Source organism: Indicator indicator, chromosome Z, assembly GCF_027791375.1.
Source record: "Indicator indicator isolate 239-I01 chromosome Z, UM_Iind_1.1, whole genome shotgun sequence".
NCBI classification, from domain to species: domain Eukaryota; kingdom Metazoa; phylum Chordata; class Aves; order Piciformes; family Indicatoridae; genus Indicator; species Indicator indicator.
This window is the reverse complement of record NC_072053.1, coordinates 83,671,860-83,697,748: the sequence shown is the minus strand read 5'-3', so window position 1 is coordinate 83,697,748 and position 25,889 is coordinate 83,671,860. Positions and strand designations below refer to the sequence as shown.

The 25,889-nt window shown below is 47.4% G+C and overlaps 1 protein-coding gene across 1 annotated transcript; it reads left to right on the top strand.

The window, feature by feature from the left end:
* The first annotated feature begins 268 nt into the window (after positions 1-268).
* ACAA2 (acetyl-CoA acyltransferase 2) lies at positions 269-23,262 on the top strand. The gene is made up of 11 exons (XM_054397657.1): positions 269-457; positions 541-603; positions 5,369-5,566; positions 6,533-6,661; positions 8,382-8,498; positions 10,135-10,282; positions 12,346-12,521; positions 14,964-15,093; positions 18,801-18,871; positions 20,388-20,542; positions 22,672-23,262. Exons 1-11 carry the CDS (start codon positions 269-271, stop codon positions 22,754-22,756), a joined length of 1,461 nt encoding a protein of 486 aa, XP_054253632.1. The 3' UTR covers positions 22,757-23,262.
* Positions 23,263-25,889: the final 2,627 nt, after the last annotated feature.

Sequence of the window (25,889 nt, the reverse complement as noted above, 5' to 3'; positions counted from 1 at the left end):
TGTAAACTTAACGCAGGGTTTGAGGTGTGCCCTATACAAGACAGTGCTCACTCTTCTCCATCCAACCCCAGAAAGGGTAACTCTTGGGGTTAGTGGCTGCGCTGTGCCCACCATGATCTGTTAAGCCACTGAGCCCTGCAAACCTCCATGAAACCCCCAGCAGAGGCTCTCAGGTAAGTGAGTTCCCCGCACCGACGGTGAGGAGCTCCCCTCTGGTCTCTTAGTGGGTCTTAGAGGCCTTTTCCAACCAAAACTTTTCTAAGACTCTATGACTCGCCCCGCACAAGCTCCCTCCTCGCTGCTGCGGGACTCGGGCAGGCGCCGGCAGGGACGTGAGGGTCGGAGCGGACTCCAGTTTCCCGCCTTCGCTGCTGCCAAAGCCGAGCCGCACCTCCCGCTCGCAGATTCGCCAAAACCCGCACCGCCGTTTCCAGGCACAGGGCCAGGGAAGAGAAATGTAACCAAGTAAAAGTGAAATAGTTTTAGTAATTTAGTAATTTTTAAAGGCATTTATTTAATTTTTTAAAAACATGTATTTAGGATGACAAACGGCGCCTGCGCTTCCCTGCCCGCTCCGCCCTCGGCGTGGCGAATGTGCGGCGGGTGAGTGGCTGGGATCGGTGGACGGCGGAGGGGAGCGGACATGGCGTTGCTGCGGGGTGAGACTCCGGTCAGCCCCGGCGGGGCAGGCGGCTTCCCCGCTCCGGGCAGTGGGGATAAAGGGGCCTTTCAGCAGGGGTGGCCGGTCCCTGAGGGGCAGCTAGGCCCGGGTTGGCTCCGGGAGGGCAGTCCGGGGGGGCCGGGTGTGAGGGAAAGGTGACAGCCATGGCAGGCCCTGAGGGGCAGCCCGGTTTTAGAGACCCATAAACTTGTGTTGTCCGTCAGAAAAGCCAAAGGGGAGCCTCTAAAGCCGTTCCTGGCTCTCCTGGGTGGGATTTCGTCTCGGCTCTCTGAGCCATCCGTGTGACAAATGCTGGAAATAAAGGCGACGTTTCCATAAGCACTGAGCTGTAGGGGTGGGAAAGGTCGCAAGCCCCTGGGCTTTGGGCACTATTTGACTTTCCGTAGTGCTTAAGTTAGTTGTGGTACAGACAAACCTGTAAAAGGGTGCATATGTATGTCTGATAACTGGCCGTGTTACTTGGAGCGGCACTTCAGGTGTCAGTGACAAAGTTTCTTCTGTCACATCCAGCCCCTACCTGTTCTAGCACTAACAGTGCAGAATAGCTTCTTTCTAAGTGTTTTGTGTGAAGAAATAATTTATGCTTTATGTGTCTCTTAAAAATGAGATAAATGCAGCTTTTAATGCCTACTCTTGCTTAAAAACAAAGCTGAAATGTATCTAAGTGGGCATTTTTATCTGTTTGGCAATGCTTTGCTACTTAAATAATATCATACCTAAATAATAGCATACCTGTAAGTCACAGTTTGGACTTTCAGTGCCCAAAGCCTGTCTGGTCAGTGTTGCAGTAATTCTGTTTTGCTCTGCTGAGCTGGATAATGCAGACAGCTTTGCCCATACTTGTTTGATGTTAATTTTCTGTGTCTGTTTCAGGATCTTGCTTTTTCTCTTGACAGGATATTTTTTTATATACTCCTCTTGCTTGTTTAGGGCAAGGTGTTTAGGCATTAAAAATAGGATCTGAGGAAGAAATATTTTCATTCTTTTTGAGAAATGTGAGAAATTTTTGAAAGTATGAGGATGTTTCAGACCTGTGCTAGCAGATCCCTGTTTGGCAGCAAGTGTTTAACCAAATGAGATCAAATGATGTCTTGAATTGAGTGTTTGATAAAGATTCAGAGTGACCTTTACTTTCTAACCCCCAGAATTTCCATATCCTTATCCATTTGGAAGCATTCTGCTGTCACCCAATGTCGATCACCTTGGAAAACTGCAGAGACTATCCAAGTCTTGTCTTGGTCATGTTGCACACCGGAGAGTGTTACACTCTCCATGTTGCAATGGAGAGTTAGGACTTCAGCTACCCCTTGTTACTCCTCCTGAAATTCTGTAGAGGGATTTATGTTTTAATGCCTGCAATTATGTTTCATTGAGCAGCCAGAAGGTGAGCTGATCCAAATTAAAATTAACCCCTCGTTTCCTACTGACTCCGGGTTAGTCTTCAGCTCTTGCAGTTGTGTGATCTGCTCAGGTTTATGTTCTGGTCCTGCAGTTCTGGAACAGCCTTGATGTAAGAGAGAGAATTGATATTGCGAAACGGAGGCTTAAGGGCAAAGTTCCATCCTCACCCCCAGAGTGTTTGTTTGTAAGTCAGTAGTATGCATGTGATCCAGCAGATAATGTGGATTACCAGCAAGCTGGCCAAAAAGGTGGAGAACAAGTGTTTTTAGCTTGGTCAGGTCCCCAGCAAAGCCTTGTTGGTGCAGTTTTGGAGGAGACAGGGGGACAGAAATCCAAGGGGCAGGAGGAGTGGTGGCAAGACCTGCTTTGCTGCAGGGGAGATAAGTTTGGGAACATGAGATTGTGCATAAAAGAGCTAAAGGGTCTGGTTTTGCAAGTGTTATTAACATTTAATGGGACTCAAACAACATCTCCTGAATTATTGTTACGTTTTGGATAGACAAATACAAATTAGTGGTCAAAATTTAAATCTGTTACTTGAACAAATTCTGCAGTGGCTGTGTTGAAAACTCTTTGTTTTCCACAAATACAAATCAGTTAAAGCATCCTCACCTCTGTTAAGAAACCTTATAGGGGTTCGCACCTGGTGTCAGGGTTTTTGCAGCTTTTTTTGAAGAAAATACTTAATACCAAAGTAAAAACTGTTTGGTCAGTAGAGGCCACACCTTGAGTACTGTGTCCAGTTCTGGGCCCCTCAGTTTAGGAAAGATGTTGAATTGCTGGAGCATGTCCAGAGAAGGGCAACGAGGCTGGGGAGAGGCCTTGAGCACAAGCCCTATGAGGAGAGGCTGAGGGAGCTGGGACTGTTTAGCCTGGAGAGGAGGAGGCTCAGGGGAGACCTCATTGCTGTCTACAACTACCTGAAGGGAGGTTGTAGCCAGGAGGGGGGTTTGATCTCTTCTCCCAGGCAACCGGCACCAGAACAAGAGGACACAGTCTCAAGCTGCACCAGGGGAGGTTCAGGCTGGAGGTGAGGAGAAAGTTCTTCACAGAGAGAGTGGTTGGCCATTGGAATGGGCTGCCCAGGGAGGTGGTGGAGTCACCATCCCTGGAGGTGTTCAAGAGGGGATTGGACGTGGCACTTGGTGCCATGGTTTAGATGGTCATGAGGTTTAGGGTGACAGGTTGGACTCGATGATCTTTGAGGTCTCTTCCAGCCTTCTTGATTCTATGATTCTATGATTCTATTCTATGATATCCCAGAAAGAAGCCCACAGGCAGCATCAGGGTTTGAGGATGTTCCTCTGTGTTGTTATCTTCATGGCTTTCCTGGTGGAAAAGGACCTGGGGGTGTTGGTCAGCAGCCACTGAAGATGAGCTAGCATGTTGCCAAGACGGCCAACAGGATCGTGGCTTGGATGAGCAATAGTGTGGCCAGCAGGACTAGGGCAAGAATTGTCTCCCTGTACTGGGTGCTGGTGAGGCCACAGCTTGAATCCTGGGTTCAGTTTCGGGCCCCTCCCTCCAAGAAGGACACTGAGGGGCTGGAGTGTCTCCAGAAAAGGGTAATGAAGGGTCTGGAGAACAGGTCTGCTGAGGAGCAGCTGAGGGACCTGGAGTTGTTCCATGTAAACATGAGGAAATTTTTTTTCACTATGAGAGTGATGGAACACTGCAACAGGCTGCCGAGGGGGTTTGTGAAGTCTCCCTTTCAAAACCTGCCTGGATGTGTTCCTGTATGATCTGCTCTAGGTGATCCTGCTGTGGCAGGGTGGTTGGACTGGAGGAGCTTTTGAGGTCTCTTTCAACCCCTAACATTCTGTGATTCTTTGATTCTGTGAGTTGTTCAGCCTGGAGAGAAGGAGGCTGAGGGGAGACCTTCTGGTTCTCTCCAGGTCCCTGAAAGGAGGTTGGAGACAGGTGGGTTTCGGTCTCCTCTCCAAGGAACAAATGACAGGACAAGAGGAAATGGCCTCAAGTTGTGCCGAGGGAGGTTTAGGTTGGACATTAGGAACACTTTTTTTCCCCAGAAGGGTTGCCAAGGCCTGGACAAGGCTGCTCAGAACTGTGGTGGAGTCCTCATGCCTGGAGGTATTTCAAAGCCGTGTCGTGCTGAGGGATGTGGTTTAGTGGCAGTGCTGGGTCTTGAAGGTCTTTTCCAAACAAATAGTTCTGTGAAAGCCACATTGGTTTTTGCATTCACCTTTATCTGCACCTTTTGCATTCACCTTTATCTACACCTTTAGCTGCAATTTTTGCTTAGTCTGCTTCAGGCTCTTTCCCAGAGGATGTTCTGAGCATGTTCATTGCCTGTTTCAGATCTCAACATTGCGTTCAAGTCCTTGTTAGTGGTGCAAGCTTGACCTTCACCAGTTTGGAAAGTCGTTTTCTATAAATCAAGCAGCCTGGGATCCAAATACATACGAGACAGAGGAGCACCCTCTCCCTGAGAATGTGGCTCACGGGACCTGAGGACAGTATTCATGAGAGGCTCAATGAAGAGGCATTTTCATTCTTAGATCTATATTTATCCTTCCAGTGGTACTCAAAATAACCGTGGATGTTTCATGGCAGCTGTAGAAAAGGGACATGTGAGCTCTGTTGTTCAACTGGGTGAAAGTTCACAGGTTGCCTCTCACTTGTTTCTGTGCACAGAAGCAGAGAGCTGCTGCAACAGGCAGTCTGTAGGGGCAGAGTGTGGTTCAGAGACACCTGAAGTTCTTACAGACCACTTCTGGCCACTGTATTTCTAGACATGTGTTTGCACATGTTCTCCTGGCTATTGAAAACTGGGTTTTCTTCCTCAAAAATTAGGAGACTGATGGCTAATGCAGTTTAGATCATAGGATCCCAACATGGTGGGGATTGGTTGGGACATTTGGAGATCATCCAGTCCAACCCCACTGCTAAAGCAGAGGTACTCAGCAGCAGCTTGCCCAGAACCACAATGGCCACGTTTTGGAAGCTCTCCAGAAGAGACTTCACAACCTCTCTGGGCAGCCTGCTCCAGGCCTCCAGCACCCTCACAGAAGAGAATTTTCTCCTCATGTTCACATGGAACCTCCTGGGTTCCGATTTGTGCCTCTTGTCCCTTGTCCTATCACTGGGCACCACTGACAAGAGCCTGCCCTGTCCTTTTGACATCTTTTGTGGTGTGACAGCCTCTTGTGTCCACCCAGTATTCAAAATACCTGGTTTGGTTTTGAAAATTCTTTGTTGAAAAGAGGTACCTCTGCAATCTTCCCAGCTTTTCATCCTGAATGCTGACTTTGCCTACTTTCCCTGCCCGTCTGGATAACTCTTGCTTTTCTTTTAGGTGTCTTCATTGTTGCAGCAAAGCGAACTCCTTTCGGGACCTATGGAGGTTTGTTGAAGGGCTTCACAGCCACTGACCTGACAGAACACGCTGCTCGAGCTGCCTTGGCTGCTGGCAAGATCTCTCCTGAGATCATTGACAGTGTCGTTGTCGGCAATGTCATCCAGGTTGGTAGCATGGAAAATTTACTTGGCAGGAATTACCTATGTCATCTCCTTGCCCTATAGATATTTCCCCCTGCCTTGCAGCCAAGAGTAAACCAAAGGGCCAGAAGTGAAATGGGTGAGTACAATCACAGTGGTTTCAATTGGAAGCAACCTTTAAAGGTCATCTAGTCCAAGCCTCCCACAGTCAGCTGGGACATCTTCAGTTAGAGCAAGTTACTCTGAGCCCTGCCCAGCTTGGAATGTTGCCAAGGATGGAGCATGTCCCACCTCTCTGGGCAGCCTGGGTCAATGTCTCACCACCCATTTCTTCCTATCTAGTCTAGATCTCCCTTTTTCTGTCTAAAGTAGAAGAACAAAACTAGTGAAGACTCTAGAGCACAAGTCTTGTGAGGAGCAGCAGAGGGGACTGAGGTTGTTAAGCCTGGAGATAAGGGGGCTGAGGGGAGACTTGGCTCTCTACAACTTCCTCAGAGCAGGTTGGAATGGGGTGGGGGTTGGTCTCTTCTTCCAAGGAACAAGCAATAGGACAAGAGGAAATGGCCTCAAGTCACACCAGGGGAGGTTTTGATTGGACTTTACAAGAAACTTTTTCACTAAAAGGGTTCTCAAACACTGAAACAGGCTCCTCAGGGGAGGAGGTGGTTGAATCCCTGTTCCTGGAGGAGTTTAAAAGCCATGTAGTTGCGGTGCTGAGGGACATGGTTTAGAAGTGACCTGGCAGTGCTGGGTTAATGGTTGGACTTGATGAACCTAAAGGTCTTTTTCAACCAAAATGATTTTGTGTTACTGTGTTAAGACATTGGTCCTTTTTGGTCATATAGTAAGATGTGTTTATGAAGCTATTCCTGGGGCTCAGGATTTCTGTTGAACATACACTGTGATGCAGTAGCACTGACTTCCAATCCAGACTTTCACTTCCTGGAGATACTGGAGTGTAGCAAAACCTCCGCTTTGTTCTCTCCACAGACCGCCTCAGACGCCATCTACATTGCACGCCATGTTGGTTTACGCGTGGGAGTTCCTGTCCCAGTTCCGGCCCTCACTGTCAACAGACTCTGTGGCTCTGGTTTCCAGTCCATTGCCACTGGGTGTCAGGTACAAAGTTCCTTTTTCCGCTCTGTTAGTTGTAACCCTTATCAGACTTTAACATGAGAGAAAAGATGGGTGTAGAAATGTGTACTTGGTGTTTGGGATGAGCCCTGACGTGGATTTTTAGCTCCCACTGTTCTGTTTTTCTAATGAGTTTCTACAAAGCTTTTCCGCACTTTGATCTACACTGAAAAAAATCTGTTGGAGAATTTGGCCACTCAGATCCAAAGTGTGGTCTTGAGGTCTGCTCCAGAGGTGGTGTTTCATCACTGCAGCTAATGTTTCTCTTCTTTTCTGGTGCACAACAGAGCTGCAGCTTCTCTTCTGAACTGCTCAAGTGTACACAAAATTTGTAGTAGCTACAGGAAGCATCTCAGTATGTACTGTACAAATGAATCATAATAATTACTAACTAATCATCTCAAATATATGTTACAAGTGACTGTCTGTCAAGGGTCAGGTCTGAGCTGGCCATCAGGAAAGTGACAGTTGCACTTTACAAACCCATCTGTCTTCCCAAAGGGAAGAGAAAGGGAAGAAGGAGAGACATTGTTGGAATGGGAAAGAAATTAAACCAGCTGAGATGGAAAGGAGAACAATGTCATGAAATAGAGACAAGAAGGCACAAATCAATGTGGAACCCAACCCATCATGGCAATGATGGCACCATTGGCATCTCTGATGCTGGGGGACAAGCACTGGGTAAGTCCCAGACTGGACTCAGCAGCAGATGGGAACTAGATTCAAGAACTGGATTCAGGAACTCATGGGTCAAGATGGAAGACAGAAGGGACAGAGTCTTCCTGGGACACCAGCCAGTGAAGAAGAGGTTTGACCCTGGGGATCCCTCAGCTTGCTCCTGAAGATGCCATCCATGGGCTGCAATCCCTTCTTGGGCAGTTGAGGGTCACCTCTCCTGTCTGCTCCTCCCCACAGCTGCCACCTCTGCCTTCCTACCTCCGAGGTGTGGCACAAGCTGTGGCATTGCCCTTGGTGTGCCCAGGAGCAAGTCTCAGGCAGAGCCTTTCTGCAGCCAGCCCTTTGCAGGAGCTCTCCCCATCAGTGTGGTCACTGCTGGGAGCAGCCCCTGGCTGTGCCAACCTGCCCTGAACTGCAGAAAGTGCCTCAGTGAGCAGAGGCTGAGCTGGGAAGTCACAGCACTGACCAGAACCATTTTCAGGAAGCAGGATTTTTTAGTGCGCTGAGGGTGCATTTAGAATTTGGGGCTTTAGGTTCTCTGCACTTTGCTACTGATGAACTGGTGCTTTTTGAGGCTTTCCTTCGGCAGTTTACCTGGATGATGTTTTCTGCCATGATGTGTCATTGTTTTAGAGCCAGAAGGTCTAGGTTCAAGCTTTGAGGGTTTTTTCCTGTTCCTTTTCAGAAGTTTGGGAGCTCAAAAAACCCAAACTTCAGTCATCTGGACCTAACCACACAATCTTGCAGATGCTTAAAGGCTTTGCTCCTCCAACCTGTCATATGTGTGCACCTCTGTTCTCTTCCTCCCTCACTGATCCAATCGTTCCTTGCTGAAAGGAAGAAGAATGAACATGTAGTGAGACAGACCTCAGTCTCAACAGAAGGACAAACTCTACCTAAGTATACTCATGGCTGATCTTGATGTCATGCTCAGTGTACGGCTAAGTGACAAGGTCCTTTTCTAAAACAGGTGTCTTACAAAAACAGCAAATTAAATCCTAGATCTGTTTTGTTTTTATGTGAACAGGAGATTTGCCTCAATGATTCAGAAGTTGTCCTCTGTGGTGGAGCTGAGAATATGAGCCAGGCTCCTTACGCAGTTCGCAACATTCGATTTGGAACCCGATTAGGAGCAGAACTCAAGGTCTGGTATTTTCCCTTTCCTTCCTTGTTGTTTTTTTTTTTTTTTCCCTCACTGAAAAAAAGTCATGTTTATGCAGTAAAAGTAGCAGGCATGTAGGCACTAAATCCTTGCAAGTGAAAATACTGGAGCTTAGATCCAGGTTTAGTTGTTCAAGGCATTGATCTATATTCAGACTTTACCAATATATTCAGACATTAGAATTACAGAATCATTTAGAGAAGATACCTGTAAGATGATCAGTTCCAACCATTAACCTAACACTGCCAAATCAACACTAACCCATGTCCCTCAGCACCACATCTGCACGGCTTTGGAGTCCCTCCATGGATGGAAACTCCAACACCACTCTGGGCACCCTGGTCAAATGCTTAACCACTCTTTCCGGGAAGAAATCGTTCATAATGTCCAACCTAAACATCCCCTGGTTCAGTTTGACATCATTTTCTCTTGTCCTATAACTTGTTAGATGAGAGAAGAGACCAACCCCCACCTGCCTTCAGCCTCCTTTCAGGGATTTGTAGAGAGCTAGGTCTCCCCTCAGCCTCCTCTTGAGGCTCAATCCCAGTTCCCTCAGCTGCTCACCAACCCTATTCTCCAGACTCTTCACCAGCTTTGTCGTCCTTCTCTAGACGCACTCCAGCCCCTTAATGTCCTGCTTGGAGTGAGAAGCCCAAGGCTGAACCCAGGATTCCAGGTGTGGCCTCACCACTGGAGGGCAGGAGGGCAGTTACTTACCTAGTTTTGATGTCCGTGCTGCTTCTGATTCAACCCAGGATGCTGGTGGCCTTCTTTGCCACCTCGGTACACAATGGCTCATGTTCAGCCAGCTGTCAACCAACAGCTCCAGGTCCTTTTCTGCTGGGCAGTTTCCATCCACTCTGCCCCATGCCTGGAGCATTCATGGTGGTATTGTGACTCAAGTGCGGGACCCACACTTGGCATTGCTGAATTTCGTTCCGGTGACCTTGCCCTGTGGATCCAGCCAGTCCAGGTCCTTCTTCGTCAAGCAGATCAACACTCAGTAGAGATATTAAACAGAACTGGGCCTGATGCTGAGTCCTGGGGAGCACCACTTGTTACTGGCTACCAACTAGACTCAACTCCATCAAGTTAAGTGAAGTTAGGCTTGGGTGTTTTCTCACCTGAAATGTTTTAACTACAGAAACCTTTAACTCAAGTGAGATCACCTGACTTAAACTTGGAAATAGATGTGAGTTTCCAGGAGGCTGCTGAATAATTAGGATGTTCCAGTATCTGAAGGGGGCCTACAAGAAGGATGGAGAGAGACTGTTTACAGAGGCCTGCAGTGACAGGATGAAGGGCAACCATTTCAAACTAGAGCAGAGCAGATTTAGATTGGATGTTGGGAACAAATCCTACCATGAGGATAGCGGATCACTGCAACAGGTGCAGTGAGGTAGTTGGGGGCCTCATCCCTGGAAATATTCATGATGAGGCTTGACAAGGCTCTGAGCAACCTGATCTAGTTGAGGATGTCCCTGCTGACTGCAAAGTGGGTTGGACTGGATGATCTTTGGAGGTGCCTTCCAACTCTGACCATTCTATAATTCTGTTTCATTAATAAATGTTAATATTATTGTGCTTTACCATTTTCTTTCCATAATGCTCTGTGCAGTTGGAGGACACCCTGTGGGAAGGTCTAACAGACACTCATGTTAAGATACCAATGGCAGTTACAGCTGAAAACCTGGCAGCAAAACACAACATCACACGAGAGGACTGCGACCGCTACGCGTTCAAAACACAGCAGAGGTGCAAGGCTGGTGAGTAAATCTAGGAATACAAGTGCCAATCTGATACCAGTCAGTTTTTAGCAGAGGTGCAAGTTTTTAAGTAGCTGATATGTCGTGGTCTAAATCTAAATCCTTTTTCTTTTGCAATCGTATGCCATTTGACAACCCCTGAACAGTTAGAGGAGATGAAATCTGAAGAGGGGATGATTGTGTTTAAACTATTCTCTGGGTGGCTTGAATGACCAAAGACATAATTGAGAAGTGGAACCATGTAAACTTTATGAGGTTCAACCAGGGCAAGTGCAAGGTCCTTCACCTGGATTGAGGCAACCCTGGTATCAATCCAGGCTGGGGGATGCAGGACTGGAGAGCAGCCCTATGCAGAAGGCCTTGGGGATGCTGAGGGTGCAGGGCTGGCCATGAGCTGGCACCAAGCACTGCCAGCCCAGAGCCAGCCCTGTCCTGGGCTGATCCCCAGCAGTGTGGGCAGCAGGGGCAGGGAGGGGATTCTGCCCCTCTGCTGTGCTCTGCTGAGACCCCCCCTGCAGTGCTGGGGCAGCTCTGGAGTGCTCAGCACAGCACAGACAGGGAGCTGGTGGAGCAGGGCCAGAGGAGGCCACAGCAATGCTGGCAGGGCTGGAAGGGCTCTGCTGGGAGGCTCCAGGCTGAGAGAGTTGGGCTTGGGCAGCCTGCAGAAGAGAAGGCTCCAGGGAGACCTTCTGGTGGCCTTCCAGGACTTCAAGGGGCCTAGAAGAAATCTGAGGACAGAGTTTTTCTGAGGGCCTGTTGTAACAGGCCAAGGGTTGATGGTTTGAAATTAAAAGAGGGAGACTGAGAATGGAGAGAAGTAAGAAATGTTTGAGACTGAGGGTGGTGAGACCCTGTCCCAGGTTACCCAGAGGTTGGAGATGCCCCATCTCTAGCAGCATTCCAGGTGAGATTGTTTGGGGTTGTGATCGGCCTGCTGTGGTTGGGGATGTCCCTCCTGACTGCAGGGGTGTTGGACTGGATGAGCTTTAGAGACCTTCTGTGATTCTATTGTAATATAGAGGCATTGGGTTGCTGTGAAATTGATTGTAAGAGGACGATAGGCCGAAAGCCAGTAGAGTATGTAGTGGTCATTCTGGGACTTCAACATCCATTACAACCCAAAGGGGAACTTAAGGAGCAAAGATCTAAGCATAGTTTTAGATTCTAATGATGTTGCTTTTTATGATCTTTTACTCTTGAAGATTTTGTGTTTTTTCAATGGGAGTGACAGAGCTTTTGTAACAACTGAGTTGTGTGTTACTTTCCCTCCTGATCTTCTAGCTAATTCCTGCCATTCCTTGAGCCTTTGCTAGAAACTTTGCCCCTGAAAAGGCTTGTGCTTCTGTCTTGCTTTCTAGGATTCTACCTTGCTGTTTGTATTTTTGTTTGTTATAACCAGTTAATAGAATCCCACCATAGTGTGTGTTGAAAGGCACCTCTGGACATCATCCAGTCCAGGGGCATACATAGCAGGTTGTTCAGGATCAGACTCCACGACCCATCTGGCCAGCCTGCTTCAGGCCTCCAGCACCCTCACAGCAAAGAAGTTTCTTCTCATCCATTCATCTTATTCCACGCTAAAGGGAGTCCTGTGGATAATCAAGAAAGATGAAGATTTTGTGGAATGTGTTGAAAAACTAAATGGCAACTCCAGGATCTTTAGTTTTAAATCCTTTAAAGATTTGTGGAACAGTTTGAAGTAGCTGAGGGTCTTGGTTCAGTTTTTTGGAGACAGGAATTGCTTTGGCTTGAAATCTACCCATTCACATAAACGTGGAGACAGAACATAGCCTTCAGCTGCCTGAATATTGGCAGCTAAGTGCAGCTGAGTAGTTCAGTTATGTAAAGCTGAAATAACACTTTCCTTTTGGAGAAGTTTCAGAATATATTTGTCAATTTTTTGCCCAGTTTCTCAAAAAACAAACAACCCTAAGACAGCCTGTTTAAACACAATAAACCTCTTGGTTAAAATAGAGCAAAAGTTTTGTACACATGAAGACAGGATTATTGCAATCCTCCTGATATTTTTATCAGAGTCCTTTTATTTTCCTTTCTGCTTGCAGCTCAAGATGCTGGTTACTTTAATGCTGAGATGGCACCACTTGAAGTGAAAACGAAGAAGGGGACAGAAATTATGCAAAAGGACGAGCACCCAAAACCCCAGACCACTCTGGAACAACTGGCAAAACTCCCAGCTATCTTTAAAAAGAATGGAACAGTCACAGCTGGGAATGCTTCAGTGAGTATGTCAAAGCCCTGGGTTGTGACACCTCTGAGGTTCTCCACTGTTACTGGTGCTGCGTTCATGTTGCACTGAGCCACCTTTGGCTGTCAGTGGTGTCTGCTGACCAAAGTGATTCCTCATTCTGCAGCTGACTGCCCCTGATTGACTCTTCCAGCACCAGAATGGCAGATGATCCTGTCTGCTCCTGTATCCTAAAGTTTGCTTCTCTGGGTTGTCACTGAGGCATGGACACTTCCTCATCATCTATTAATTCTGCAGTTGATATCTGCAGTGGTGTGGTGGGTTGAACTTAACCCCCCCAAATAAAATTTGCCAGACCAGCTCAGTTGAAATCAAATGAAGCTATATTTACAAGCAAAACTGCAATCTAGAAATATAAAATGCAATTAATATGTACAAAATATACAATATTTACATATATTTGGAATTTACAAATAACACAAGAACCCCCCTGGACAAAACCAGGGGGATACCAACAGCTTCCCCCTCTCTGCTCCCTTTCCCCTAACCCAAAGAGAGAGAGATAGAGCAGACAGTAACTTGTTAGTACTTATCCACAACCAGAAATGCAGCCAAGGTCAGCAGCAGCCAAGCAAAAGCACCCACTAGTGTAAGCTAGGACAAAGAAGTTGAAAAGAGGAGGAGTTAGTTTACACAACTAACTTTCAGTTAGTAGTCAGACCAATGGGATTATTTAGACCTTATCATTATTTTCCCTTTTACATCCAGTGGTAATTTATTTACATTCTACCACTTTTCTATTCAATCTCTGGAAAATTTTTCCTAGTCATCAGCCTAAAGCTCCCACAAGTGGATGTCTAGAATTAATCATCTGCTTCCTTTTGAAGGTGATTAATAAACATTTACTTCACAAGCCATGTATTATATTAGCAGTGAAGCCTCTGCTATTGCTCATCTTTGTAGCAAAATTAGTATCCTTTCTAGTCCAAACTGCTTTTTGCTCTTACCCAGAGTAGACTGGGTCCTTAAGTCATTACAGACAGTTTTTCTCACAGTCATTATGTTAAACAATTAATCAATGTTCTTTGAGCCACTGTGAGCATATCATCTGAATTCCTGCCTAAAACAGACCATTGACACAGTCAGTCTGTAAAGTATCTTTTATAACTAATAGAACATGTATTGTACCATTGTGCTGGTCACAAGTGGTGCTCCCTAGGGATCAGTGCTGGGGCCAGTTCTCTTTCAGCATCTTTATCAAACATCTGGATGAGGGGATCAAGGCACCCACAGTAAGTTTGCAGATGACACCAAGATAGCCAGCAGTGTACTTGAGGATTGGGAAGCTCTACAGAGGGATGTAACCAGGCTGGTTCAATGAGCCACGGCCAGCGAGATGAGGTTCAACAAGGCAAAGTGCCATGTCCTACACTGGGGTCACAACAACCCTGTGAACGCTCCAGGCCTGGGGCAGAGTGGCTGGAAAGCTGCCTGGCAGAGAAGGACCTGGGGGTGCTGGTGGACAGTCAGCTGAAGATGAGCCAGCATGTGCCCAGGTGGCCAAGGAAACCACCAGTGTCCTGGCTTGGATTAGCAGGAGTGTGGCCAGCAGGACCAGAGCAGGGATTGTCCCACTGTATTTGGCACTGGTGAGGCTGCACCTGGAATCTTGGGTTCAGTTTTGGGCTCCTCACTCCAAGAAGAACATTGAGGGGATGGAGCATGTCCAGAGAAGGGCAGTGAAGGTGGCGAAGGGCCTGGAGAACAGGGCTGGGGAGGAGCAGCTGAAGGAGCTGGGGCTGTTCAGCCTGGAGAAAAGGAGGCTAAGAGGTGACCTTCTGGCTCTGTACAGCTCCCTGAGAGGAGGTTGGAGCCAGGTAGCGGTTGGTCTCTTCTCCAAAGGAAAAAGTAATAGGACAAGAGGAAATGTCCTCCTGTTACACTGGGGATATTTAGGTTGGACATGAGGAACAGTTTCTTCCTCAAAAAGTTGTTGAAGTCTGGAGGAGGCTGCCCAGGGCAGTGGTGGAGTCTGCATCCCTGGAGGGGTTTCAAAGCTGTGTGGTTGTGGTGCTGGGGGCCATGGTTCACTGGTGACCTGGCAGTGCTGGGTTAATGGTTGGCCTTGATGATCTTAAAGGTTTTTTCCAACCAAACTGATTCTATGATTCTATGTTATCCAATATTTACAGTGTTCTTTAAAGCCTGCAGTGTAATATTTGCAGTGCAAGGAGGACTCTAAGTGGCCAAAAAACAAAAACACCTTCCTAAAACATCAAAGTTAATTCAACTTCTTTTCAGAGTCCACAGAAGAGTGAAAGGTTGTGGTTGGTTGGAGTAAACAATACAGTTACCTGTTAAGAGTACCTTGGACTCAAGGGGGTTTTCTGAGCAGCGTACTTAATTTAAAAAGAGAGGGTTTTTGGTTTGTTGGTGTTTTTCTCTGCTAAGAATGTTTTTCTCTCTTACTGCAAGGGGGTGTGTGATGGAGCTGGTGCAGTCATCATCGCCAGTGAGGCAGCGCTGAAGAAGCACAGCCTTACTCCTCTGGCAAGAATTGTAGCCTATCACTCATCTGGCTGTGACCCTTCCATCATGGGCATTGGTAAGTCCTCATAAAGCACATTTTAGAGCATCCAGCAACATAAAATGGGTGTTCTGAAGGAAAGAAAGCCTATAGTGTCCTGAGTCTCATAGCACTGAAGACATTTGTGTTGCTGAGGGACTGTTCAGTCCATTCCACTCTCTCCATGTTTTTTAAAACCGGTTTCTCTCCTAAAACTCATTTTAGTTTTCTCAAGGGTTATGGCTGGGCTGGCCACCAGGCAAGTGACAGAGGCTCCGTGAACCCCTCTGCTTTCCCAAATGGAAGAAAAAGGGAAGAAAGAGAGAGACTGCTGGGATGGCAAAGAAACTAAACCAGCTGGGATAGAAAGTAGAACAATGCCATGGAATAGAGACAAAGAGACACAAACCAACACAGAACTCACCCCCTGATGGCAGTGATGGCACCATTGGCACCACTGACGCTGGGGGCAGGCACTGGGTAAGTCCCAGGCTGGACTGGATTCAGGAGTTGAATTCTGGAACTGGTTTCAGGAACACATGGATCAGGATGGAAGACAGAGTCCTTGTGGGACACCAGCCAGTGAAGAAGAGGCTTGACCCTGGGGATCCATCAGCTTTGTCCTGAAGATGCCATCCATAGGCTGCAATCCCTTGTTGGGCAGTTGAGGGTCACCTGTCCTGTCTGCTCCTCCCTGCAGATGCCAACTCTGCCTTCCTGCCTGCCATGGGGTGGCACAAGCTGTGGCAGTGCCCTTGGTGTGCACAGGAGCAAGTCTCAGGCAGAGCCTTTCGGCAGCCAGCCCTTGGCAGGAGCTCTCCCCATCAGCCCCTGGCTGTGCCAATCTGCCCTGAGCTGCAGAAGGAGCCCCACTGAGCAGAGACTGAGCTGGGAAGTCACAGCACTGAGCAGAGCTAGCTCTGCTCCAGCTCAAACCAGGAGAATTTTTCTGTAAGAATTCACACTGTTAAATGTGGAGCTATGAGTTGTCCTCCTCACCTCTTGCTGCAGGAGCTCTGGCCATGTGTTCACCTTTCATCGCTTAGTTGCTCAGTCTAGGATTAGGTTTCAGGATACATCTCTGCAGGTGTTACTTTGGTAAACCAACTGCTTCTCTTTCCTCCTTTGTCCCATGTTTTATGCTTCCTAATCAAGTCGCTGTTAAGGAAAACAAACCCTCAAAGCCAACCCAGACAGTCAGGGCTTTCCCCTTCTTTCAGTTTGTAGACAGCATTGTGTCCCAGCACTGCTTTTCCTTCTGGCCTTTCTGCTCAGAGAAGTCATTGTTGCCTGGTCCCATGTGCCAGTAGAGATGCAAATGAAGCATTGTCAGGTTTGTTTTCCTGATCAGACTATCTGACTGACACAACCTTCAAAGCAAATGTGGAGGGAGGGTTTTTTTCACCAGACTTCATGCTGTCATTGCCCTTTCTAAATCAGCTCATTCATTCTAGGTCAGGCAACTCTTTTAGCTTGTTTAAAAACTTCATAAATCATATGGAGGAACAGTGAGGATCCAAACTCCTTCACACCACAGCTTGTCCCCAGCAAGTGGAAAAAGCCTGATGAGATTCATCGACATGACAGCAATAGATCTGAGAACAGGATTTGAGACCGAGCAACTGCCCTTTCACATACTGATAGTGATGGGGAGTGCTGCTTCACAATGTTTGGTGAGAGAATTCTTTATTTGAGAGGGGAAAAAAAGTATGCTTGGCTGTCATTAATGGTCTTTCTATTGTACAAGTGAGGCCTTCCCATTGCTCTCACAAATAATAGCCCTGTGAAGACTCATCCCTAATGAGCTGCATTTAGAGTCTGGTATTAAGCTGCCCCAAGGCTTTCTAATAATCCACTGAGCTTTGAACTAAGGCCATCCAACTTTTCTGTCTGTTCAGACACTTACCTATTTTTATGGGGTTTGTTCTTTGAGCTCTGAGTTGTCAACACCATTTTTGGGTGGTGAGGTGGTATTTAGGGTTGTTAATGTTTCAGGGTTAGGGGCTTTTTTGTTTAGCAGTCAGCTACCATTTAACATATCAGTATCTTTATCCTCCAAGCACATACTTCATTAACCCTTTTGAGTGTCTCTTTTCTTAGCTAGCTGTACTTTGAGATTAATCTCCACCAGTGGATTTTACTGATTTGTAGCTGTCAGATTTATTCCAGAGGACAGTTTTATTGCCAAACTCTCTAATGCTCTTCAAAAACAAAAATCTTGCTGGCTTCATCTGGCTGGACCTGGGTCCAAGTAAACATTTTTTGGGGTTTTGGTAGGTTTTTTTTAATGAGAAAATTTTCAAGTAAATTATTGGAAGAACACAGAATCACTGCATGGTAGGGGTTAGAAGGGACCTCTGGAGATCACCCAGTCTAACCCCACTGCTAAAGCAGGGCACCCACAGCAACTTGCCCAGCAGCAGCACAATGCCCAGGGGGATTGGAAGCTCTCCACAGAAGGAGATTCCACAACCTCTCTGGGCAGCCTGCTCCAGTCCTCCAGCATCCTCACACCAAAGTTTCTCCTCCTGGAACCTCCTCAATTCCAGTTTCTGCCCCTTGTCCTGTCCCTGGGCACCACTGACAAGAGTCTAGCCTCCTGCTCCCCCCAGCCTTTCTCTCTTGCTGAGCATTGCTCAGCTCCCCTCTGGGGCTGCTCTTCTCCAGGCTCAACAGCCCCAGGGGCTCTCAGCCTTTGCTCCTCACAGAGATGCTCCAGTTCCTGTCAGCGTCCTTGTAGCCTCAGCTGCGCTCTCTTCAGTAGTTCCCTGTCTCTCTTGAACTGGAGAGCCCAGATCTTCACTAGGGACTCCAGATGTGCCCTGGCAAGGGCAGAGTAGAGTGGGAGGAGAGTGTTCCTCAACCTGATGGCCACGCTCTTCTTAATGTACCCTAGGACACCATTGGCTTTCTGGCCCATGAGGGCACGTTGCTGTCTCATGGTGAACTTGATGCCCACCAGCACACCCAGGTCCTTCTTCACAGAGCTGCTCCCAGAACCTCACCTCCTTACCTGTAGTGGTGCAGGAGGTTGTTCCTCCCTAGCTTCAGGACCCTACACTTGCCTTGGTTGAACTTCATGAGGTTCCTCTCCACCCAGCTCTCAGCCTTTCCAAGTCTCACTGAACGGCAACACAGTCTTAGGGGCGTCAGCCACTGCTCCCTGTTCTGTACCATCAGCAAATTGCTTGAGGCTCCACTCTGTCCCTTCACCCTGCTTGTTGCTGAAGATGCATTTCTGAAGCTGCTAAAGCAAGACTGGACGCAGTCTTGACCTCTGGGGAATCAGCAAAACAAGAACTAACCAGAACAAGACCACCAAAATCCAGAACAGCCTACCTTTTGGGTATATCTGGAGGCTGCAAGCTATGAGGAGAGAGTGACCTGAAGTAAGAAGGGAAGGAGAATGCCTCAAAACTGTCATGTAGTTGTCTTGCTTGGCTATGGAGTGTCAGCCCTCCTGACTTGAACTCTGTTTGTATGTATCAACATAGCTGTGCAGCAGCGATGACTTTGTTGACTTTCCCTAGCAGTGTGTTGAGAAGATTGCCAAATAGTTTTGAGATTCAGAACTTCTCTCACCACCAAATAAAGCAGGTGATAGCCAGGCTGTTTGCAGAGTTCAGAGGCTATGCAGAAGCTCTTAGGAGTGGATTTGATGAGGCTTTATGAAGCTGTCTAATGTATTCATGAGCCTTTATGTATTTGTTTTTACTTAACTAACGTAATAAAACATTTCCAAACAGGCCCTGTACCGGCAATTACTGAGGTTCTGAAGAAAGCAGGCTTGACCCTGAAGGATATGGACTTGGTAGAGGTAAGGAGTTTTAACATGAGCAGTGAGGTTACTCCTGAGCTTTTTAGCAGAAACATTCTGTTCATACCTGTAGGCCATGATCTCAAGGTGGATGTTTCTGGAGCCGACCTCCTTAGCTCACATGCCTGACCCCTGTCCATCTACTTTCTATCATGTGGCTGCACAGTCATGACAAAAATCTTGGGCAATGGAAACTGAAAATGGCATGACAGCATTCCATGGGGGAAAAAATACCCTCGTGTGACAAGAGGTTTGACTCTGTTGGCTGCACTGTTCATGTTAGAAGTTCTCCACATTTCTCTGTGAACAAGACCTTTTTTTTCAGAGCAGTGGGCACTTCAGGAGCACACTGCACCAGAATATTTCACTCCTTTGTTTGTATTCTACATACTTGCTTTGTGTCTGTGCCAAAAGGATTTGGGTTGCCCTGACAGTTTCTGTGTTCTCTGATACGCTTTTATAAGCAAAATGTTCAGTATTTTTCTCAATCAAAATGGTCTGGATGGAGGGGCAGAGTGGATCCACAGCCTATTTGCTGATACCAAACTGGGAGGAGTGGCTGATACCCCCTCAGGCTGTGCTGCCTTTCAGTGAGACCTGGACAGGCTGGAGAGTTTGGTAGAGAAACCTCATAAAGTTCAGTAAGGGCAAGTGTGCGGTGCTGGACCTGTGGAGGAACAACCTCCTGCAGCAGGACAGTTGAGAGGCAGAGCTGCTGGAAAGCAGATCTGTGGAGAAGGACCTGAGAGTGCTGGTGGACACCAAGTTCACCCTCAGCTAGCAATGTGTCTTCATGGCCAAGAAGGCACATAGTGTTCTGGGGTGCATGAAGAAGAGTGGTCAGCAAGTCAAGGGAGGTCCTCTCCACCTACTCTAACCTTGTGAGGCCACACCTGGAGTTCTTGGTCACATTCTGGCCTCCCCAGCTCAAGAGAGACAGGGAGACTACTGGAGAGAGTCCATCAGCAGCTCAGAAAGATGCTGGGGGGCCCTGGAGCATCTCTGTGAGGAGCAAAGGCTGAGAGCTCCTGAGGCTGTTGAGCCTGGAGAAGAGCAGCCCCAGAGGGGATCTGAGCAATGCTCAGCAAGAGAGAAAGGCTGGGGGGGGCAAGAGGCTGGGGCCAGACTCATGTCAGTGGTGCCCAGGGACAGGACAAGGGCAATGGGCACAAACTTGGACAAAGGAGGTTCTACCTGAACAGGAGGAGAAAATTCTTCATTGTGAGGGTGCTGGAGGGGTGGAGCAGGCTGCTCAGAGAGATTGTGGATTCTCCTTCTGTGGAGAGGTTCCACCCCACCCTGGTCATTGTACTCCTAGGCAAGCTGCTGTGGGTTGGGTGCCCTGCTTTAGTGGAGGTGTGGGACTGGATGACCTCCACAGAGAGATCCCACCATGCTGGGATGCTGTGACCTGGAGAGGAAGCACACCTTGTTTCATCTTGTGTGCACAGATGCTGCTGAAAGCTTGTGTGGAAGGTCTGACATGAACAGCTGTGTTGTTTCTTTTGTGTTTTAGGTGAATGAGGCATTTGCACCTCAGTATCTTGCTGTGGAGAAGGTGTTGGGCCTTGACCCTGAGAAGACCAATGTCAACGGAGGTGCCATCGCCATAGGCCATCCTTTGGCTGCCTCAGGATCACGGATCACAGCCCATCTGGTTCATGAATTAAGGTTTGTGTGTAGCTGATAGCTGCTGGTAGCGAGTGCACTGCTGATGAATTTATGCCTGCCAAAGATTTTACTGGGGGACTAAAATCATAGAACCATGGAGTTGTTTTGGATAGAAAAGACCTTCAAGATCATCAGATAACCAAGTCAAAGAGTTAACATCCAGTTAAACCATGAACAGTTAACTGCCACTAAACCATGTCCCTCAGCACCACAGCTACATGGCTTTGAAACCTCCCCTAGAATGGGGACTCCACCACTGCCTTGGGCAGCCTGGTCTGGGCCTTGACAGCCCTTTAGGGGAAGAAGTTGTTCCTCATGGCCAACCTAAACCTCTCCTGGTGCAACTTGAGGCTGTTCCTCTTGTCCTGTTGCAGTTACTAGGGACAGGAGACTGATCCCTACCTTGCCCCAACCTGCTTTCACAGAGTGGTAGAGTGAGAGATAAGGTCTGTCCTTAGCCCTTTAAGCCAGTTGACTGTCTTAAAGCTCTCCTCACTGAAGTGTACCCCTTCCTGTGTGAATTTGGTACCCCTGTGCTTTAGTACAGGTCCTGCAGGCAGCCTCATACTCCACAATAAGATTATTTCACAGAATTGTCAGGGTTGGAAGGACCTCAAGGATCATCCAGTTCCAACCCCCCTGCCATGGGCAGGGATATCTCACACTAGAGCAGGTTGTCCAGAGCCACATCCACCCTGGCCTTAAAAACCTCCAGGGATGAGGCTTCCAACCACTTCCCTGGGCAACCTGTTCTAGTCTCTCACCACCCTCATAGTGAAGAACTTCTTCCTAACGTCTAATCTAAATCTTCCCTCCTTTAGCTTGGATCCATTACTCCCAGTCCTGTCACTACCTGACAGCCTAAAAAGTCCCTCCCCAGCTTTCTTGTAGCCCATTTGAGATACTGGGAGGCCACAATAAGGTCACCTTGGAGCTTTCTCTTCTCCAAACTAAACAACCCCAATTCTCTCAGCCTGTCCTCATAGGAAAGGTACTCCAGTCCCCTGATCCTTTCTCTAGATCTGATCCAAGCCCACAGTAGTCAGCAGAAGGTTTCCTTTTGAAATGTCCTGTATGCAAAGTCTGTTCTTTTCCTGATGGTGCTTTTAGAAGATATGGCTCTAACCTTCTTTATTCTGTTTTCAGGAATTTTGACTCTTTGGGCTTGCTTGAAATGCTTAGCACCATTTTAATAAGAATGTTCTGCCCCTCAGGGCAGAGCTCAGAGTATCATTTTGCTTGTACTTACTTTATTAGCATTCAGCCAAAAAGCCTCAGTTAATCTGCACCTTGCAGAAAACTGTTTCTTGGAGTGTGGCAGTAGAAAAGCTTTTAAAAATTACTTTGGCAATAAAATTATGTTTTACTTGCACCAGTTTTGCTCTGTATTGAGAGTGCACCACAAGTATGCTCTAATGTTGTTCCTTGCTGTTTTGTGTTCCTGAGAACAACATTTCTTAGCTTGGGAAGGGCTCAGACCTGCAATTTCTTGCTCTTCTGCAGAAATATTTCAACCTCACTAGAGGCTTCATAGTATTCTTCTAGAAAAAGAAGAACACTCACATTCTAAAGTTTCTGTGGGATCTGGGGTTGTTCAGCCTGGAGAAAAAGAATCTGAGGGGAGACCTCATTGCTCTGTACAGCTCCCTGGAAGGAGGTTAAAGCCATTTGGGAGCTGGTCTCTTTTTTTCCTAGGAACAAGAGATAGAACAAGAGGAAATGACCTTGAGTTGCACCAGGGGAGGTTTAGGTTGGACACGAGGAACAATTTCTTCCCCAAAAGGCTTGTCAAGGCCTGGTAGAGGCTGCTCAGGGCAGTGGTGGAGTTCAAACCTTTGTGGTTGTGGTGCTGAGAGACATGGCTTAATAGTGACCATCTCTGTTAATGGTTGGAACTCAAATCATTTTTTTTTCCAGCCTAAGTGTGAAGTGTCCCTGCCCATGGCTGGGGGGTTGGAACTGGGTGATCCTTGAGGTCTCTTCCAACCCTGTGACAGTTCTATGATTCTAAACCATCATTTTCAGTAGTACCTAGTTGATAGCTGGTTTCCTTCCATGGGATCAGGACAACAGCTGGGAGGGTTGCATCAAGGTAACTATTTTCTTTCCACTGTTACTTCTTCCTACAGACGTCGTGGTGGGAAATACGCCGTTGGGTCAGCTTGCATTGGAGGTGGACAAGGGATTGCTCTTATCATCGAGAACACAGCCTGAGAGATTCTGGGGTCTGCAGTCTTGCCCAAACTACTAGTTCCCTGAGAAACTCCTCACTTCTGTGACACCACCTCCCTTCGTTCTGAGCCATTCCTGCAAGGTAAAGGAAGACCTGAGAAGTCTGAATTATCAACAGAGCAGGCTCAGTAATGCCTTTCTGACTAAAGGAAGTGCCATGCTGATGTAATTTCACACTAATCAAGTCTGTTCTAAAAAAGCCTCTTTTCAATCAAAGTTAAGGTATTTCTGTAGGCAAAATTCTTTCCCTTTCCTGAGGAAATTGCCTGTCAAACCTTCACCAAACCTGCCTTAAAATAGCAGCTTCTTCTAAGCAAGTATTGCTTGAACTCTTCTTCAGCAACTGATCCTGTCTGCCACATGTCCGTCTTTTATGATATGGGGATAAATTAGAGACCTCCTGAAGTGTACACTAATAGTAGATGGAGGGATAAGACAATGAGCCAAAGCTGCAATTGCCATTGTGCCTCCCAAAAGAACAATAAATCTCACAGAAAAAAAACTAAAAAAAAAAAAAAAAAAGAAAAACGAGCTTGGTGCTTGTCTGTTTGTTTTCAGAGTAAATCCCTGTGGGAATTGTTACTTTCTGGTAAGTCACTGGGTTTGGAGAGACTGGTTGTGTGGCCAAGGAGTAACTGGTGGTGAACTGGGAAGCTTCTAGACAATTCCAGCAAATCCACCACCCTTTCAAGTAGGGGTGGAAGCAGTTGTATCTAACTGTGTTGCTGCACACATGCAGTGACTTAACTTCTTCTGATAGTGCTGTCCATATCTCTTGTGCCACTGGAAGTGGCACTTGAGCTCATTTGAGAAGCACACAGCTAGGCAAGTCGTCTTGCCTCTCGCAGGCAGTGGAGTTGCAGTTATGAATCATTTGACATAAAGACTGATTGGGATGAAACGAGATCTCCATTGACTCACTGAAGTCCTCTAGACTCACTGTACTGTCAAGAGTAATTTACAGCTTGCTCTGGTGTCCATCTCTACATCCAAGAATCATAGAATCATTTTGGTTGGAAAAGACCTTCAAGATCATCAAAGCCAACCATTCTCCAACTCTGCCAAAGCTGGTGTTAAGCCATGTACCCCAATACAGGATCCCAGGATGTTAGGGGTTTGGAAGGGACCTCTGGACATCACCCAGTCCAACTCCCATGCCAGAGCAGGACCATAGAATCTAGCACAGGTTGCACAGGAACACATCCAGATGGGTCTTGAAAGTCTCTAGAGAAGGAGACTTCACAACCCCTCTAGGAAACCTGTTCCAGTGCTCTGTGACCCTTACAGTGAAGAAGTTCCTCTTCATATTTAGGTGCAACCTCCTGTAGTTTATATCCATAACCTCCTGTGCTGTAGTTTATATCCATTACCCCTTGTCCTTAATACCGCATCTCTGTGTGTTTTGAACATCTCCAGGGGTGGGGATTCAACCACCTCCATGGGAAGCCTGTTCCAGTTTGTGACCCCCACTCTTTAGCTGTTTCTCAGGACTGAGAAGATCCCATCTCAGCCTTCTCCAGGCTAAAGAGCACAAGGTCTCTCAGCCTCGCTGGAGAGATGTTCCAGGCCCCTCAGCACTGTTGCAGCCTCCACTGGAGTTTCTCTAATAGTTGCCTATCTGTCTTGAACTGGGGAGCCCAAAACTGGATGCAGTACTCCAGATCCTCATGGTCCTCCAGATCCTGGGTCAGAAACAGGACTTGCTTCTTTGTAGCCTGCGCTGTGCTACCTCGAATAAAAGAGTAGCAAAGCCTTTTTGTCCACTGTCAAAATGTTGCTTATCTACAGCTTGGTCTTGCCTCTCCACTGGCATGAGCTGTGACAGTTGTGAAAAACAGCTGGTTGGTCCAACCTGACTGCCTCACGTATCAAGAAATTCAGGTTAAGATGAGTTTGGATACAACTGGTGGGTAATAGCTGAAGTATTCCCATCACTGTTCCTCGGGTTTGATTGTTGCAGTGTCTCTAACAACTGCAGGAATATTCAGTGTTGTGTCCTGGGCTGATCCCCAGCAGTGTGGGCAGCAGGGGCAGGGAGGGGATTCTGCCCCTCTGCTGTGCTCTGCTGAGACCCCCCCTGCAGTGCTGGGGCAGCTCTGGAGTGCTCAGCACAGCACAGACAGGGAGCTGGTGGAGCAGGGCCAGAGGAGGCCACAGCAATGCTGGCAGGGCTGGAAGGGCTCTGCTGGGAGGCTCCAGGCTGAGAGAGTTGGGCTTGGGCAGCCTGGAGGAGAGAAGGCTCCAGGGAGACCTGGATGGCCTTTCAGTGCTTCAGGGGGCCTAGAAGAAAGCTGGGGACAGAGTTTTTCTCAGGGTCTGTTGTGGCAGGACAAGAGGTGATGGTTTGAACTGCAAGAGGGAGATTGAGAGCGGAGAGAAAGAAGTAGTCTTTTGGGCTAAGCGTGGTGAGAGCCTGTCTCAGGTTGCCCAGAGAGGTGGGAGATTCCTGGCAGCATTCCAGGTGAGGTGGTTTGGGTCTGTGAGCTACCTGCTTTAGTTGCAGATGTCCCTGCTTAGTGTCTTCCAACCCAACCAGTCTATGATTCTGAGGTATGGATTAAACAAAACCCCAGCTGCTCTGAGGCAGCCAACCAGATGTTCATCCAACACAGTATCTGTTTTCCTCTATCTGCTCTTAGTAACCTGGGCTTTCTGAGGTTTCACTGTTCAATATACAGTTGGCACATCACTTTTACAGAGCAAGATCTTTTCTGTTCTGAGTTCCTTACTTAATAACCAATAACTGATTCCCTCTTCCTTGGCTCTGGATAAGCACTGAACTCTTTCTTTTCAGAGACCTGGCCACAGTTTTTCCAAGCTCTCATTCGTGCATAGTAACAGTTCTCTAAGACTTCACTACTGCTCAGGGACCGTAAAACATAACTGCTTCCTGCACTTTATTTGTCACATAACCTTTCATTTCCCCCTTTTATCACTCTTTCTTTTTTTTTTCTTTCCTTTTTTTCGAGATCCATGTGTAATTCTAGCTGTGTGAGTTGAATCTGGTCATCCTGAACGATGTTCTTAAATGCGTCTTGATGTCCAGCTCACTTTCCAGATAACTTATGAACGTGTTATCAGCACAGATGTTGTACATCCTGTTAGTAACCTTTCT

Excerpts from the sequence above, each read along its gene's own strand:
- ACAA2 (XM_054397657.1), top strand. The coding sequence starts at position 269 with ATGACTCGCCCCGCACAAGCTCCCTCCTCGCTGCTGCGGGACTCGGGC. Across the intron at positions 5,567-6,532 it reads TTGTCGGCAATGTCATCCAG|ACCGCCTCAGACGCCATCTA; the intron begins GTTGGTAGCATG and ends TTCTCTCCACAG. Across the intron at positions 20,543-22,671 it reads CATCTGGTTCATGAATTAAG|ACGTCGTGGTGGGAAATACG; the intron begins GTTTGTGTGTAG and ends TTCTTCCTACAG.